We start from the raw sequence: 12,773 nt of genomic DNA, 5'->3' as shown, positions 1-12,773 counted from the left end.
AATTAAAAAAAAATTATTTTGACACCAAAAACACTGATTTACGCAGCCATTTCACATGTTTGGGCTTTATGGACATTATAATAGAGTACTATTAACTGTATTGTTAGCAGCCTTGTACTGGCCGTATTTTACCAATTAAAATGCTTAAAAAAAATTATTTTTTTTGAATTACATATTGGGGATTGTGAATGACAAATATTTTTTAAAAGTGAATTTCCCATTTAAAAAAAAAAATAACAAGTTCGAGCAAGTTTTTTTTAACAAACATTTATTTCAACGTCTTACCAGATGTACAATCAGTTCAATAAATAATGTTCAAGCCAATGAAGCTCTTGACATGTCCTATACCCATAATCAGCCGCCCACCCCCTCCCCGCCACTACTAATATCCCCATCAGGACTGCCTGAGAACAGCAGTAGCAGTGAGCCTTGAATCCAGGCCAGCAAATAATCTCCGCCCACCAGCGAAGAGAACATTTAAACAAATATCTCCACCCACTGGCGAAGAGAACACCTAACGAATGTGTCCAAGTCTTTCGGAAGATTTCAGTTTAGTTGCTTGTTGTGGTCGTTGCCACCCATCAAAGCCCCGCCCTCTCATGATGAGTCCATTCAGTTCGATATGTACATCTCGGTGTAATAAAGAGGTGGGTGGCTACAAGAGTTGACTTTTATAACTCATCCTTTTCTTCAGCACCCTCTGGTGGTGGACCACCCGCACTACCATAAAGCTTGCTAATAATAGGCTGCACCACCTCCTCCAGCTCTTTCTTTTTGGCCTGGAAGTCCTCGATCTCGGCTTCTTGGTGAGACTCCATCCATTCGATTTTCTCCTCCACGGCCTTCTCGATGGCCTCCTTGTCCTCATCTGAGAGCTTTCCGCCGAGCTTCTCCTTATCGGCGATCTGGTTCTTCAGGGAGTATGCGTAGCTCTCCAGCTCGTTGCGGGCGTCGATCCTCTCCTTGAGCTTCTTGTCCTCGTCGGCGAAGCGCTCTGCGTCGTTGACCATGCGTTCGATGTCCTCCGGCGTCAGGCGGTTCTGGTCGTTTGTGATGGTGATTTTATTCTTGTTGCCCGTGCCTTTGTCCTCGGCGGTGACCCTCAGGATGCCGTTGACGTCAATCTCAAAGGTGACCTCGATCTGGGGCACGCCGCGAGGGGCAGGGGGGATGCCAGTCAGGTCAAAGGTGCCCAGGAGGTGGTTGTCCTTAGTCAGGGGCCGCTCGCCTAAAAATACAAGACGTTGTTACGCTCATGATTCTATCAAAGCCAAAAATATTTACTCCTTGTTCAATGCTTTGAGGTCCTACCTTCGTAGACTTTGATGGTGACAGTGGGCTGGTTGTCAGAAGCTGTAGAGAAGATCTGAGATTTCTTGGTGGGCACAACGGTGTTCCTTGGGATCAGCTTGGTCATGACTCCTCCGACAGTCTCAATTCCAAGAGTAAGAGGACACACATCCAGAAGAACCACATCACCTGCAAGACGGGAGAGAAAAACGTTGAGTAAAATACAAGCTCAGTGAAGTGGACATAAATGGACGATGGTGATTGGCTTACCGGTGTCCTCCTCCCCTGAGAGCACGCCAGCCTGAACTGCGGCGCCGAAAGCCACGGCCTCGTCGGGGTTGATACCCCTGGAGGGCTCTTTGCCGTTGAAGAACTCTTTCACCAGCTGCTGGATTTTGGGGATACGGGTGGAGCCTCCGACCAGTACGATCTCATCAATGTCGGACTTTTTCAGGTCAGCGTCTTCCAGCACCTTCTGCACGGGCTTCATGGTGGAGCGGAACAGATCCTGCACACGAAATGAAGGAATCAAGATTAGTTTTAAAGCTCAGGGGCTTCTCAATATAGGGCAGGTTGTTACCATCGCTACATTATTAAACTCTTATTGCAACATTCCTCACCTGGAGCCTTATTTGATGTAATGAGGTTTTTTTGTAGTGACAAGGTGGCTCTTATCAAAAACAATACATTGTGCACACGCATGAGCAAGCCTATCGTGGATTTGCTTATAGAATTGTTTTGAGTAAGGTGGTGAGGCAGTTAAAAACTGGCGTGCACATTGGCATTAACAGGCAGGTGGTGAAATCACAATTAACTGGCGAGAGGTGCAATCGCATTACTTATTGTATATTGCACGCTCATTGGACTTTGTGGAATTTTTTCCGTTGAGTGCCGACTATCATTAACATGCAGTATGAGAGATCACAATTATTAACTATCGAGAGGTGCAATCACACTTTAAACTTCCTTTTATTGAGTAAAGTGTGGTTATTAACTGGTGAGAGACCGTTGTTAAAAACCGGCGTGAACCTTGGAGTTCAGGTGGTGAGATCACAATTAACTGGCGAGAGGTGCAATCGCATTACTTACTGTGTATTGTGTGCTCATTGGACCTTGTGGAATTTTTTTTTCCGCTGAGTAACGTGCTGGCTATCATTAAGAACATGCAGTAGGAGAGATCATAATTAACTAGATAAATGCGCAATCACACATTAAACTTCAACGTTACACGCATGTAGGACTTTGTAGATTTCAGGGTTGTGTTTCTCTTGAGCAAAGTGCCAGTTATTAAATTGGCAGGAGGAAAGAGGACAGTTATTAACTGGCGAGAAGTGCATTTCTATCATGCAACTGCCACAATGAGTACTAACTGTAGGGAGGAGGGAAACTGGCAAGTGGAATGATTGCATCTCTGAGCAGTGCTTATGCCAGCCTACTGTCCACTTTAGTGGATTATTTTGAGTCTATTTGCCTATTTATATTGACAAAGGTGGTAGATATTTTAATTACTGGCATACTAATGCTTTAGATATAATATATTGTCAAGTTTGGAAATTTACCATGTTGAGTTCTTCAAACTTGGCACGGGTCAAGGTCTCGGAGAAGTCCTCTCCCTCAAAGAAGGACTCTATCTCAATGCGGGACTGGTGTTGGGCCGACAGCGCCCTCTTGGCCTTCTCCACCTCGCGACGCAGCTTCTGCACGGCGCGGTTGTCCTTGCGCACGTCCTTGCCAGTCTTCTTCTTGTACAGCTTGATGAAGTGCTCCATGACACGTTGGTCGAAGTCCTCTCCTCCCAAGTGGGTGTCGCCGTTCGTGGCCACCACCTCAAACACGCCGTTGTCGATGGTCAGGAGGGAGACGTCGAAGGTGCCGCCGCCCAAGTCGAACACCAGGATGTTCTTCTCGCCATCTCTCTTGTCCAAGCCGTAAGCGATAGCGGCGGCCGTTCTGATGGATGGGAGAATATTTTAAGCACAACAAAAAAAGAATAATGGCGCTCCTCGCATGTCTGCTGAACACTTACGGCTCATTAATGATTCTCATTACGTTGAGACCAGCGATGGTGCCAGCATCTTTGGTGGCCTGGCGCTGGGCATCATTAAAGTAGGCAGGAACAGTGACCACGGCGTGAGTGACCTTAGAGAATAAAGTTTCATTAGAGATTTTCATAACCAAGGAGCATATTTACAGGGGAACATTATCACCAGACCTATGTAAGCGTCAATATATACTTTGATGTTGCAGAAAAAGACCATATATTTTTTTTAACCAATTTCCGAACTCTAAATGGGTGAATTTTGACAAATTAAACGCCTTTCTATTATTCGCTCTCGGAGGTAATCAATCCGCCATTCTCTCAAACACATTACAAACACAGAGTCAAATCAGCTCTGTTATTTTCCATTTTTTCGACTGTTTTCCGTACCTTGGAGACATTATGCCTCGTCGGTGTGTTGTCGGGTGTAACACGGACGGATTCAAGTTGATTTACGTGGAGTGTGCATCGATTAGCACGGCATGCTAATCGATGCTAACATGCTATACACAAAGAAACGTGTGGATATCCTGCGACACTCAAAGCAGATGCATTTCCAACGATAAAGTCAACAAAATCACAAAGGTGAGTTTTGTGGATGTTACTGACTCATGTGCTAATCAGACATTTGGTCGCGGCATGACTGCCAGCTAATCGATGCTAACATGCTATTTAGGCTAGCTGTATGTACATTTGTAGCTATATTTGCATCCGGCCTTTCCTTCCACCCACATTTAACGCCAAACAAACACTTACCAATCGACGGATTTAAGTTGCTCCAATGGTCTGGTTAAAAGATGCAATCGTTGGATAGAAGGCGATCGCTGAATAGCTTCAATAGCTATTCACTCAATAGTTTCAGTTTCTTCTTCAATTTTGTTTTCGCTATCTGCCTCCACACTCCAACCATCCGTTTCAATACATGCGTAATCTGTTGGATCGCTTAAGTCGCTGAAATCAGAGTCTGAATCCGAGCTAATGTTGCTATATCTTGCTGTGCTATCCGCCATGTTGTTTGTATTGGCATCACTAGATAACGTCACAGGAAAATGGACGGTGGATTTACAGATAGCGAAAATCAGGCACTTTAAAGCCTTTTTTCGGGATATTCCATGATGGGTAAAATTTTGTAAAAAACTTCGAAAAATAAAATAAACCACCAGGAACTGATTTTTATTGGTTTCAACCCTTCTGAAATTGTGATAATGTTCCCATTTAAGTGTGCCATTTAGTACCTTCTTGCCCAGATAAGCCTCAGCAGTCTCTTTCATCTTAGTCAACACCATAGCAGAGATCTCCTCCGGGGCAAACGTCTTCAATTGACCCCCACCAATGTCAACCTGGATGTGAGGCTTGCTCTTCTTATCGTTGACCTAGAGAGATAACATTTATAGTGATACCATTCCACATGAAAAGTACCGGTCTCACCGTACCTTAAAGGGCAGGTACTTGATGTCCTGCTGCACGGAGGAGTCGGCCCAGCTACGACCCATCAGCCGCTTGGCGTCGAACACAGTGTTCTCGGGGTTGGAGGTAAGCTGATTCTTGGCGGCATCTCCGATCAAACGCTCACCTTCGCTGGTGAACGCCACGTATGACGGAGTGATGCGGTTGCCCTGGTCGTTGGCGATGATCTCGACGCGGCCATTCTTGAAGACGCCGACACTGCCAGGAAGAAAATCGACAATTATTAGGAATTCGTTCGTTCTTTTAATAGTTGTTGAGCCTTTTTCGGTTACTTTTCATACCAGGAATAGGTGGTACCCAGGTCGATACCAATGACGGTGCCCACATTCTCCCTCTTGTCGTCGTCATCGGCAGACACGGCGCTGGCCACCAGCAGGAAAGCCCACAGTAGCTTCATCTTTGTTGCTTTTTATTCACCTCTTTATTCAGCTCAATGAATATTCAGCCCGATAAGTCACCTAGAACAATCAACAAGAGGAAAGGACGTCTTAAATGTGGAATGACGTGGGCCTTAACTGCTCAACTTGTGCAAGTTAGCTTTCTTCTTAGTTTATTTCAAGCATGACATACCTACAACATTATACACCAGGCAATTTCCTATCGTTTCACAATACATCATGTCCGAAAAGGAGTAGGAAGAAGCAAAGCTTATTTAATCCTACCCCTTTCCCACGTCAGAGCGTTCACAAATATATACATATTTGACCTTCTTTACAGCAAAATGACATCCGTGAATGAGTAACACAACAGTTTTGTAATATGTAATTAAATAATTCAGTCATTACTAACATACTGAGATGAAGAATATCTTATTTTCAATAAGGTTGAAAGTGTTTCTCATATTTCTTCTTATTTGTACTTTGTAAGCACAATTAATTTGAACAGCCTCTTAAACTGGATCATATCAGTACAATGTTTAACTTCTTTACTTAATCCATTCCATAATTTAAAGGCCTACTAAAACCCACTACTACCGACCACGCAGTCTGATAGTTTATATATCAATGATGAAATATTAACATTGCAATACATGCCAATACGGCTGGTTTAGTTTACTAAATTACAATTTCAAATTTCCCGCTGACTTTCCTGTTGAAAACTGCACGGAATGATGACTCGTGTTTGTGACGTTATTGGTTGGAGGGGACATAATAGCCCAGCACAACTTACGGCTAAAAGTCGTCTCTTTTCATCGCGCAATTACACAGTATTTTGGACATCTGTGTTGCTGGATCTTTTGCAATTTGTTCAATTAATAATGGAGAAGTCAAAGTAGAAAGATGGAGGTGGGGAGATTTACCCTTTAGCCACACAAGCACACGGAGTTTCCTTGTTTAAAATTCCCGGAGGTGAAGCTTTACTATGGATCAGAGCGGTCAAGCGAACATGGATCCGACTACATGTCAACCGGCAGTTTTCGGTGAGAAAATTGTGGAAATAAGTCGCCTCTTACCGGGGATCAGCAGAGCCAGCGACCTCCTGCAGCTGCCGTGACTTCTCTCGGAGACTCTGGCGTCAAAAGCCATACCCCCCTGACTTTAAGGTACTATTTAACTCACTAAAACACTAGCAACACAATAGGCAGATAAGGGATATTCCAGAATTATCCTAGGAAATGTGTCTAATAACATCTGAATCGCTCTCATGCAATCGCCTATTTTTTTTTTAAGTCCTTCACTCTAAATTACCTCATCCACGAATCTTTCATTCTCGCTCAAATTAATGGGAAAATTGTCGCTTTCTCGGTCCGAATAGCTCTAGCTGCTGCTGGCTGGGATTGTAAACAATGGGAGGATGTGAGGAGCCCTACAACCTGTGACGTCACGCGCACATCGCCTGCTACTTCCGGTAAAGGCAAGGCTTTTTTTTATTAGCGACCAAAAGTTGCTAACTTAATCGTCGATGCTCTCTACTAAATCCTTTCAGCAAAAATATGGTAATATCACGAAATGATCAAGTATGACACATAGAATGGACCTGCTATCCCCCTTTAAATAAGAAAATCTCATTTCACTAGGCCTTTAATTCCACATACTGATATGCTAAAGGTTTTAAGTGTTGTATGTGCATACAAATCTTTTAAATTATATTTTCCTCCTAAGGTTATACTTCTCTTTAGTTGAGAAGAATTGTTGTGCATTGTAGTGTGAGATTTCCTTGCCCTTATTTGGGTTCTTCCGAGGATGTCGTAGTGGTTTGTGCAGCCCTTTGAGACACTTGTGATTTAGGGCTATATAAATAAACATTGATTGATTGATTGATTGACATTCTTTGGTAGCAGGTTATAATTTGCTTTGTACATCATTTTAGTTTGCTTTGAGGCAGGTAGAACAAAAATATTAGTATTTGTTCCCTATTTAGGTCATGAACACCTCTACAATATGACATTATATAGGTTGGACACATTTAGGCACCGATTTGAGTTTTTTACCATCTCTTCAGTTCACTCCAGGCCTGTAGCTGGCGTCACATGTATAGATTGCCGGAGTTTAGCAATCTCCGTAGTTATTAACGTTTTAATATACGTTATTCTCCGTAAACAAGCATCATTTAGACATAAAATAGTATTACACGCCCAGTTCTCGCCTTTTAAACAGCCATGATCAAATTATTTACACGGATTTCTAAACCTTAAGTATATAAAACGTTATACATACCTTACAGCCGTATATGAAATCGGAGCCTCAATGTGTTGAAAATGGATGTAACCACTCGTCTTTTGATGAACTATTGTGTAATCTTGTCAAGTAAACGTGATGCTGAATGAATCGCGGTCTCCCCCAATATATAAACCATCCGACTTGCCCCGTCGTGGAGGCAGGCGATTGGCTGAGCGACTGCTCGTTGGAACGCGCTGATTGGTTCCTTTCAGCACGCTGGCCGACGCTGATTTGCGAACATGACAGCGGTGTTACGTCACAAAAAGGGCGAAGCTGATTGGCCGCGCTGTGAGAACGCGGTTTGTGCATTGACACGCCACTCATGACGAGTGGACGAGCTTTGCCCACTTAAGAGGTTGCATTATGTACTTGATAGTCCTTGCTGTTTATATTTTTTTACATTATGTGGCAAATATGTGATGATGATTCATAAAGCTGACTCACTTTAAATGACTAAGACATGTGGGAATTTACTGTATAATCATCACACGTTGCATACATCAACATTGGTTGGTTGTTACATCAGGAATACTGTAATAGCAACCTGCTCTTAGAAATCAGCCAGTTGATCAATAATAATACCAATATGCTCAAGGCACATTAAACATCCATCCATACATCCATCCGTCTTCTTCCGGTTATCCGAGGTCGGGTCGCGGGGGCAACAGCGTAAGCAGGGAGTCTTCTTGTTTGTTTGTTTGGACAAGCTTTTATCAATAACGCCAAATAGCGAAAGTGAAACCGCTTCTGACAGGACATGATCTCTAAAAAATAGAAGCATTTAAGTCTCAACTTAAAACTCATCTGTATACTCTAGCCTTTAAATCGACCTCCTTTTTAGAACAGTTGGTCTGCCGCTTCTTTTCTTTCTCCTATGTCCCCCCCTCCCTTGTGGAGGGGGTCCGGTCCGATGACCATGGATGAAGTACTGGCTGTCCAGAGTCGAGACCCAGGATGGACCGCTCGTCGGGACCCAGGATGGACCGCCTGCCTGTATCGGTTGGGGACATCTCTACGCTGCTGATCCGCCTCCGCTTGAGATGGTCTCCTGTGGACGGGACTCTCGCTGCTGTCTTGGATCCGCTTGAACTGAACTCTCGCGGCTGTGTTGGAGCCACTATGGATTGAACTTTCACAGTATCATGTTAGATCCGCTCGACATCCATTGCTTTCGGTCCCCTAGAGGGGGGGGGGGGGGTTGCCCACATCTGAGGTCCTCTCCAAGGTTTCTCATAGTCAGCATTGTCACTGGCGTCCCACTGGATGTGAATTCTCCCTGCCCACTGGGCGTGAGTTTTCCTTGCCCTTTTGTGGGTTCTTCCGAGGATGTTGTAGTCGTAATGATTTGTGCAGTCCTTTGAGACATTTGTGATTTGGGGCTATATAAATAAACATTGATTGATTGATTGATTGATTAATTCCCGCCTTTATCTCGAATCGTTCAGACTACTGCAATGCCCTGTATGTAGGCATTAGCCAGGGCTCCCTCGCCCGCCTGCAGCTCGTGCAGAACTCTGCTGCTCGTCTGCTAACACGGACCCGCAGACGTGAGCACATCACCCTTATAGTAGCGTCCCTTCACAGGCTCCCTGTGCGTTATTGAATCAATTTTAAACTCCTTCTATTTGTTTTTAAATGTCTAAACAACCTCGCGCCAACATATCTCTGCGACCTCCTTCAGCCTTACTGCCCCACCCGATCCCTAAGATCAGCCGATCAGCTGCTACTGACGGTCCCTGACACAAGGTTGAAGCTTAGAGGTGACAGAGCTTTCGCCGCTGCCGCTCCCAAGCTCTGGAACGACCTACCTCTGAGTGTTAGACAAGCCTCCTCTCTTCCTGTTTTTTAATCTCTTAAAAACTTACTTTTATTCCTTGGCTTTTAACACTGAGTGATATCCATCCTGCAATGGCGCCCCATTATACACCTGCTGTGAACCTGTTTTTCTGTTTTTATGTTTTGTTTTATTTATTTATTTTTTTATCATATTCTGTTTGTGTTGTGTTCTTTGCTCGGTTCTCATATTACCTTTTAACCTGCCCATTGTACAACACTTTGGCTACCCCTGTGGTAAATTTTAAATGTGCTTTATAAATAAAGTTGATTTGATTTGATTTATCCTCGCTCATCCATGCGGACTGAACACTGGCCGAGAGTTTTTTGGCGGTCGAGAGTGGAGTCGGCTCTCTTGGTTGCTTTGTTGGGTCTGCTCCTGTCTCTGGCCATGCTCTCTCCACCCCAGCAGACGATAGCGTGGAACACCGCAGAGGCCACCACAGTGTATATGTTTCTTTTACATTTTATTCACAGCTGTATGTAGAAGTGGCTGGTTGTATCAGCTCAGCTGTTTTAATGTATTTCATGTTTTTTGTTTTCTTTCATGTTTGATGTTTTGTGTACTATGGTTATGAGTTGTTGTTTTTATGTTTGTTTACTTTGGCCTCAGTCTGGACCCCCTCTCCAGAGGCCCAGGCTTAGACCGATTTTTTTATTTTATTTTATTTTATTTTATTTTAATCTTTTATTTTTTTTCTCTAATTTTCCATCTGATTTGGAGGTGTGTAATTTGTTGTGAGTTCATGCACTGTGTTGGTTTTGTTCTTTGAACAAGGTGATGTTCATGCACAGTTGTTTTGTGCACCAGTAAAAAAACATATAACTCTGTCTTGAATTTAAAAAACATTTTTATTTTTCACTAAAGAAGGGTTCGGTGAATGCGCATATGAAACTGGTGGGGTTTGGTATCTCCAACAAGGTTAAGAATCACTGGGTTAGAGTGTCCGCCCTGAGATCGGTAGGTTGTGAGTTCAAACCCCGGCCGAGTCATACAGAAGACTATAAAAATGGGACCCATTACCTCCCCGCTTGGCACTCAGCATCAAGGGTTGGAATTCAATCAATCAATCAATCAATGTTTACTTATATAGCCCTAAATCACTAGTGTATTGGAATTGGGTGTTAAATCACCGAAAAGGATTCCCGGGCGCAGCACCGCTGCTGCTCACTGCTCCCCTCACCTCCCAGGGAGTGATCCAGGGTGATGGGTCAAATGCAGAGAATCATTTCGCCACACCAAGAGTGTGTGTGACAATCATTGGTACTTTAACTTGAACTTTTTGGATCGACCGATAAATTGAGAGCTTCGCCTTCCGGCTCAGCTCCTTCTTCACCACAACGGATCGATACAGCGTCCGCATTACTGAAGACGCCGCACTGATCCACCTGTCAATCTCACGATCTACTCTTAGACACATTAAACAATCATGTAAAAAAAAAATTCAATATTTACAAAAGTACACGTGTGAGTTCAGGGGTGTCGTAACTTATAGCAGAAAATTAAGAAGACGACCCTTTTATTTTACGTGTTTATTAAACACCCTAAGTTTAATTTATTTTTGTTTGGATCCAATTGTTAGCACAGTTTCATCAACATTTAACAGTGTTCTAATAGTATTGATAAGTGAAGTGAATTATAATTATATAGCGCTTTTCTCTAGTAACTCAAATCGCTTTACATTGTGAAACCAAATATCTTAGTTACATTTTTAAACCAGTGTGGTTGGCACTGGGAGCAGGTCGGTAGAGTGTCTTGCCCATGGACACAACGGCAGTGACTAGTTTGGCAGAATCGGGGATCGAACCTGGAACCCTCCAGTTACTCTAGTAACCGAGCTATACCGCCCCAATAAGTGTGATTATTTTAGTCACAACGTTTATATGAAATGTTCATATATGAGATAGGTCTACTCTAAACAGGTAATGCAATGCTGTGTTAAGTTCAAAACAAAAGCAAGTGGTTACTAGAGTTTTGCTTTGATTGCCACAGTGGTGTATTGTGGGTGTTAAAATTGTGTTTTTGTTTTGTTGTCTATCCATGGTGCGCAACATGTACTATTTATTGCTCATTTTGTTGTGTTTTAAATTTGGAGCTGTAAGTAGAAATGGTCCCACTGAATTGGCAGATGGTTGCATCAGCTCTGTGCTCTTTTATTAGATCATAAATGTTTCCCTCATGTTTTGATGTGTTTTTTCCTTATTTTTGTGGACTTTTTTATATATGTACTGCAACCACATAATTTCCCCACTGTGGGTTGGATAAAGTATATCCTATACTATCATATACTGTATCATTACAACTTTTTTGTACGGGATGCTTTTATTTGTTCTTTTCACCGTGGCCTTCAATCATAATTTCGAATCAAAACTTTTATTTATTTTTATTTTAGTTATGCTTTGTGATGTTAAATAACTATCCGCAGGCCAGAAATGGGGCGGCGTGGCTCAGCCGGCCAGAAACTTCGATGGTTCCTGCTTCGATTCCAGCAATCCAGTAATCCTAGTCACTGCCGTTGTGTCCTTGGGCAAAACACTTTGCACACCTTGCCCCCATTCTAGTCAACTGTAAAAATGTATATAAGGGTTTCACAATGTAAAGCGCTTTGTGTCTCTAGAGAATAATGGCTGTAAAAAAATAACTCAATTCGCAAATGGCCCAGGGTTACAGTTTTGAAAAACATTGTTGGATAAATAATAATAATGTCACATAGATTTAAACATTTTTTTTTACTAAACCTGTGTTTTTGTAAATAATATATGAATAACCATCAACAGTCTTCTCGGTAAGTTGTGAGTTCAAACCCTGACCGAGTCATACTAAATACTATAACAATGGGACCCATTACCGCCCCGCTTGGTACTCAGCATCAAGGGTTGAAATTAAATGGGTTGTACTTGTATAGCGCTTTTCTACCTTCAAGGTACTCAAAACGCTCAGACACTACTTCCACATTTACCCATTCACACACACATTCTCACACTGATGGAGGGAGCTGCCATGCAAGGCGCTAACCAGCACCCATCAGGAGCAAGGGTGAAGTGTCTTGCTCAGGACACAACGGACGTGACGAGGTTGGTACTAGGTGGGGATTGAACCAGGGACCCTCGGGTTGCGCACGGCCACTCTCCCACTGCGCCACGGGTTAAATCACCAAAAGGATTCCCGGGCACGGCTCACTGCTCCCCTTACATTATTCCTAAAAAAAAATGTAAAAGTTCATATTGGAAGAGATATTTTTTCTAAGATGTCGCTGCTGTAGTGGCTGCTGTTGGCAGGAGCTATGTGCTCTTGTGTCATCCTTTTGTGTTTCCCTCTTGTTTTCATGTGTTATTATATATACATATATATATGTATATATATATGTATATATATATATTATTAACTTTTTTGGGGGCTTTTGGTCCGGGACCCTTTGAGACTGTGTGACAAGGGGTGGCACTTTCGTGACCTCTGCGGTGCTTTTTCTGTGGACTTCTGGATC

General features: G+C 43.0%; 1 protein-coding gene across 1 annotated transcript; it reads right to left on the bottom strand.

Moving 5' to 3' along the window:
• Positions 1-565: 565 nt before the first annotated feature.
• Positions 566-7,611, bottom strand: hspa5 (heat shock protein 5). The gene is made up of 9 exons (XM_061876398.1): positions 7,453-7,611; positions 5,077-5,253; positions 4,762-4,993; positions 4,564-4,701; positions 3,317-3,429; positions 2,850-3,240; positions 1,561-1,798; positions 1,312-1,479; positions 566-1,228 (listed from the first exon to the last, which is right to left on the bottom strand). The coding sequence occupies exons 2-9, from the start codon at positions 5,190-5,192 to the stop codon at positions 672-674; spliced, it is 1,953 nt and encodes a 650-aa protein (XP_061732382.1). The 5' UTR covers positions 5,193-5,253; positions 7,453-7,611; the 3' UTR covers positions 566-671.
• Positions 7,612-12,773: the final 5,162 nt, after the last annotated feature.

The sequence above is a fragment of the Nerophis ophidion genome, linkage group LG17 (genome assembly GCF_033978795.1).
Source record: "Nerophis ophidion isolate RoL-2023_Sa linkage group LG17, RoL_Noph_v1.0, whole genome shotgun sequence".
NCBI lineage: Eukaryota > Metazoa > Chordata > Actinopteri > Syngnathiformes > Syngnathidae > Nerophis > Nerophis ophidion.
Note: the sequence above shows the minus strand (reverse complement) of the source record. Positions and strands in the feature narration are given on the sequence as shown.

Bases quoted from the DNA above. Each gene is read 5' to 3' on its own strand.
- hspa5 (XM_061876398.1), bottom strand. From the start codon at position 5,192: ATGAAGCTACTGTGGGCTTTCCTGCTGGTGGCCAGCGCCGTGTCTGCC. The intron at 3,430-4,563 runs GTACTAAATGGC...TTATTCTCTAAG, and splicing joins AGGCTTATCTGGGCAAGAAG to GTCACTCACGCCGTGGTCAC. The intron at 1,799-2,849 runs GTAAATTTCCAA...TTTCGTGTGCAG, and splicing joins AGTTTGAAGAACTCAACATG to GATCTGTTCCGCTCCACCAT.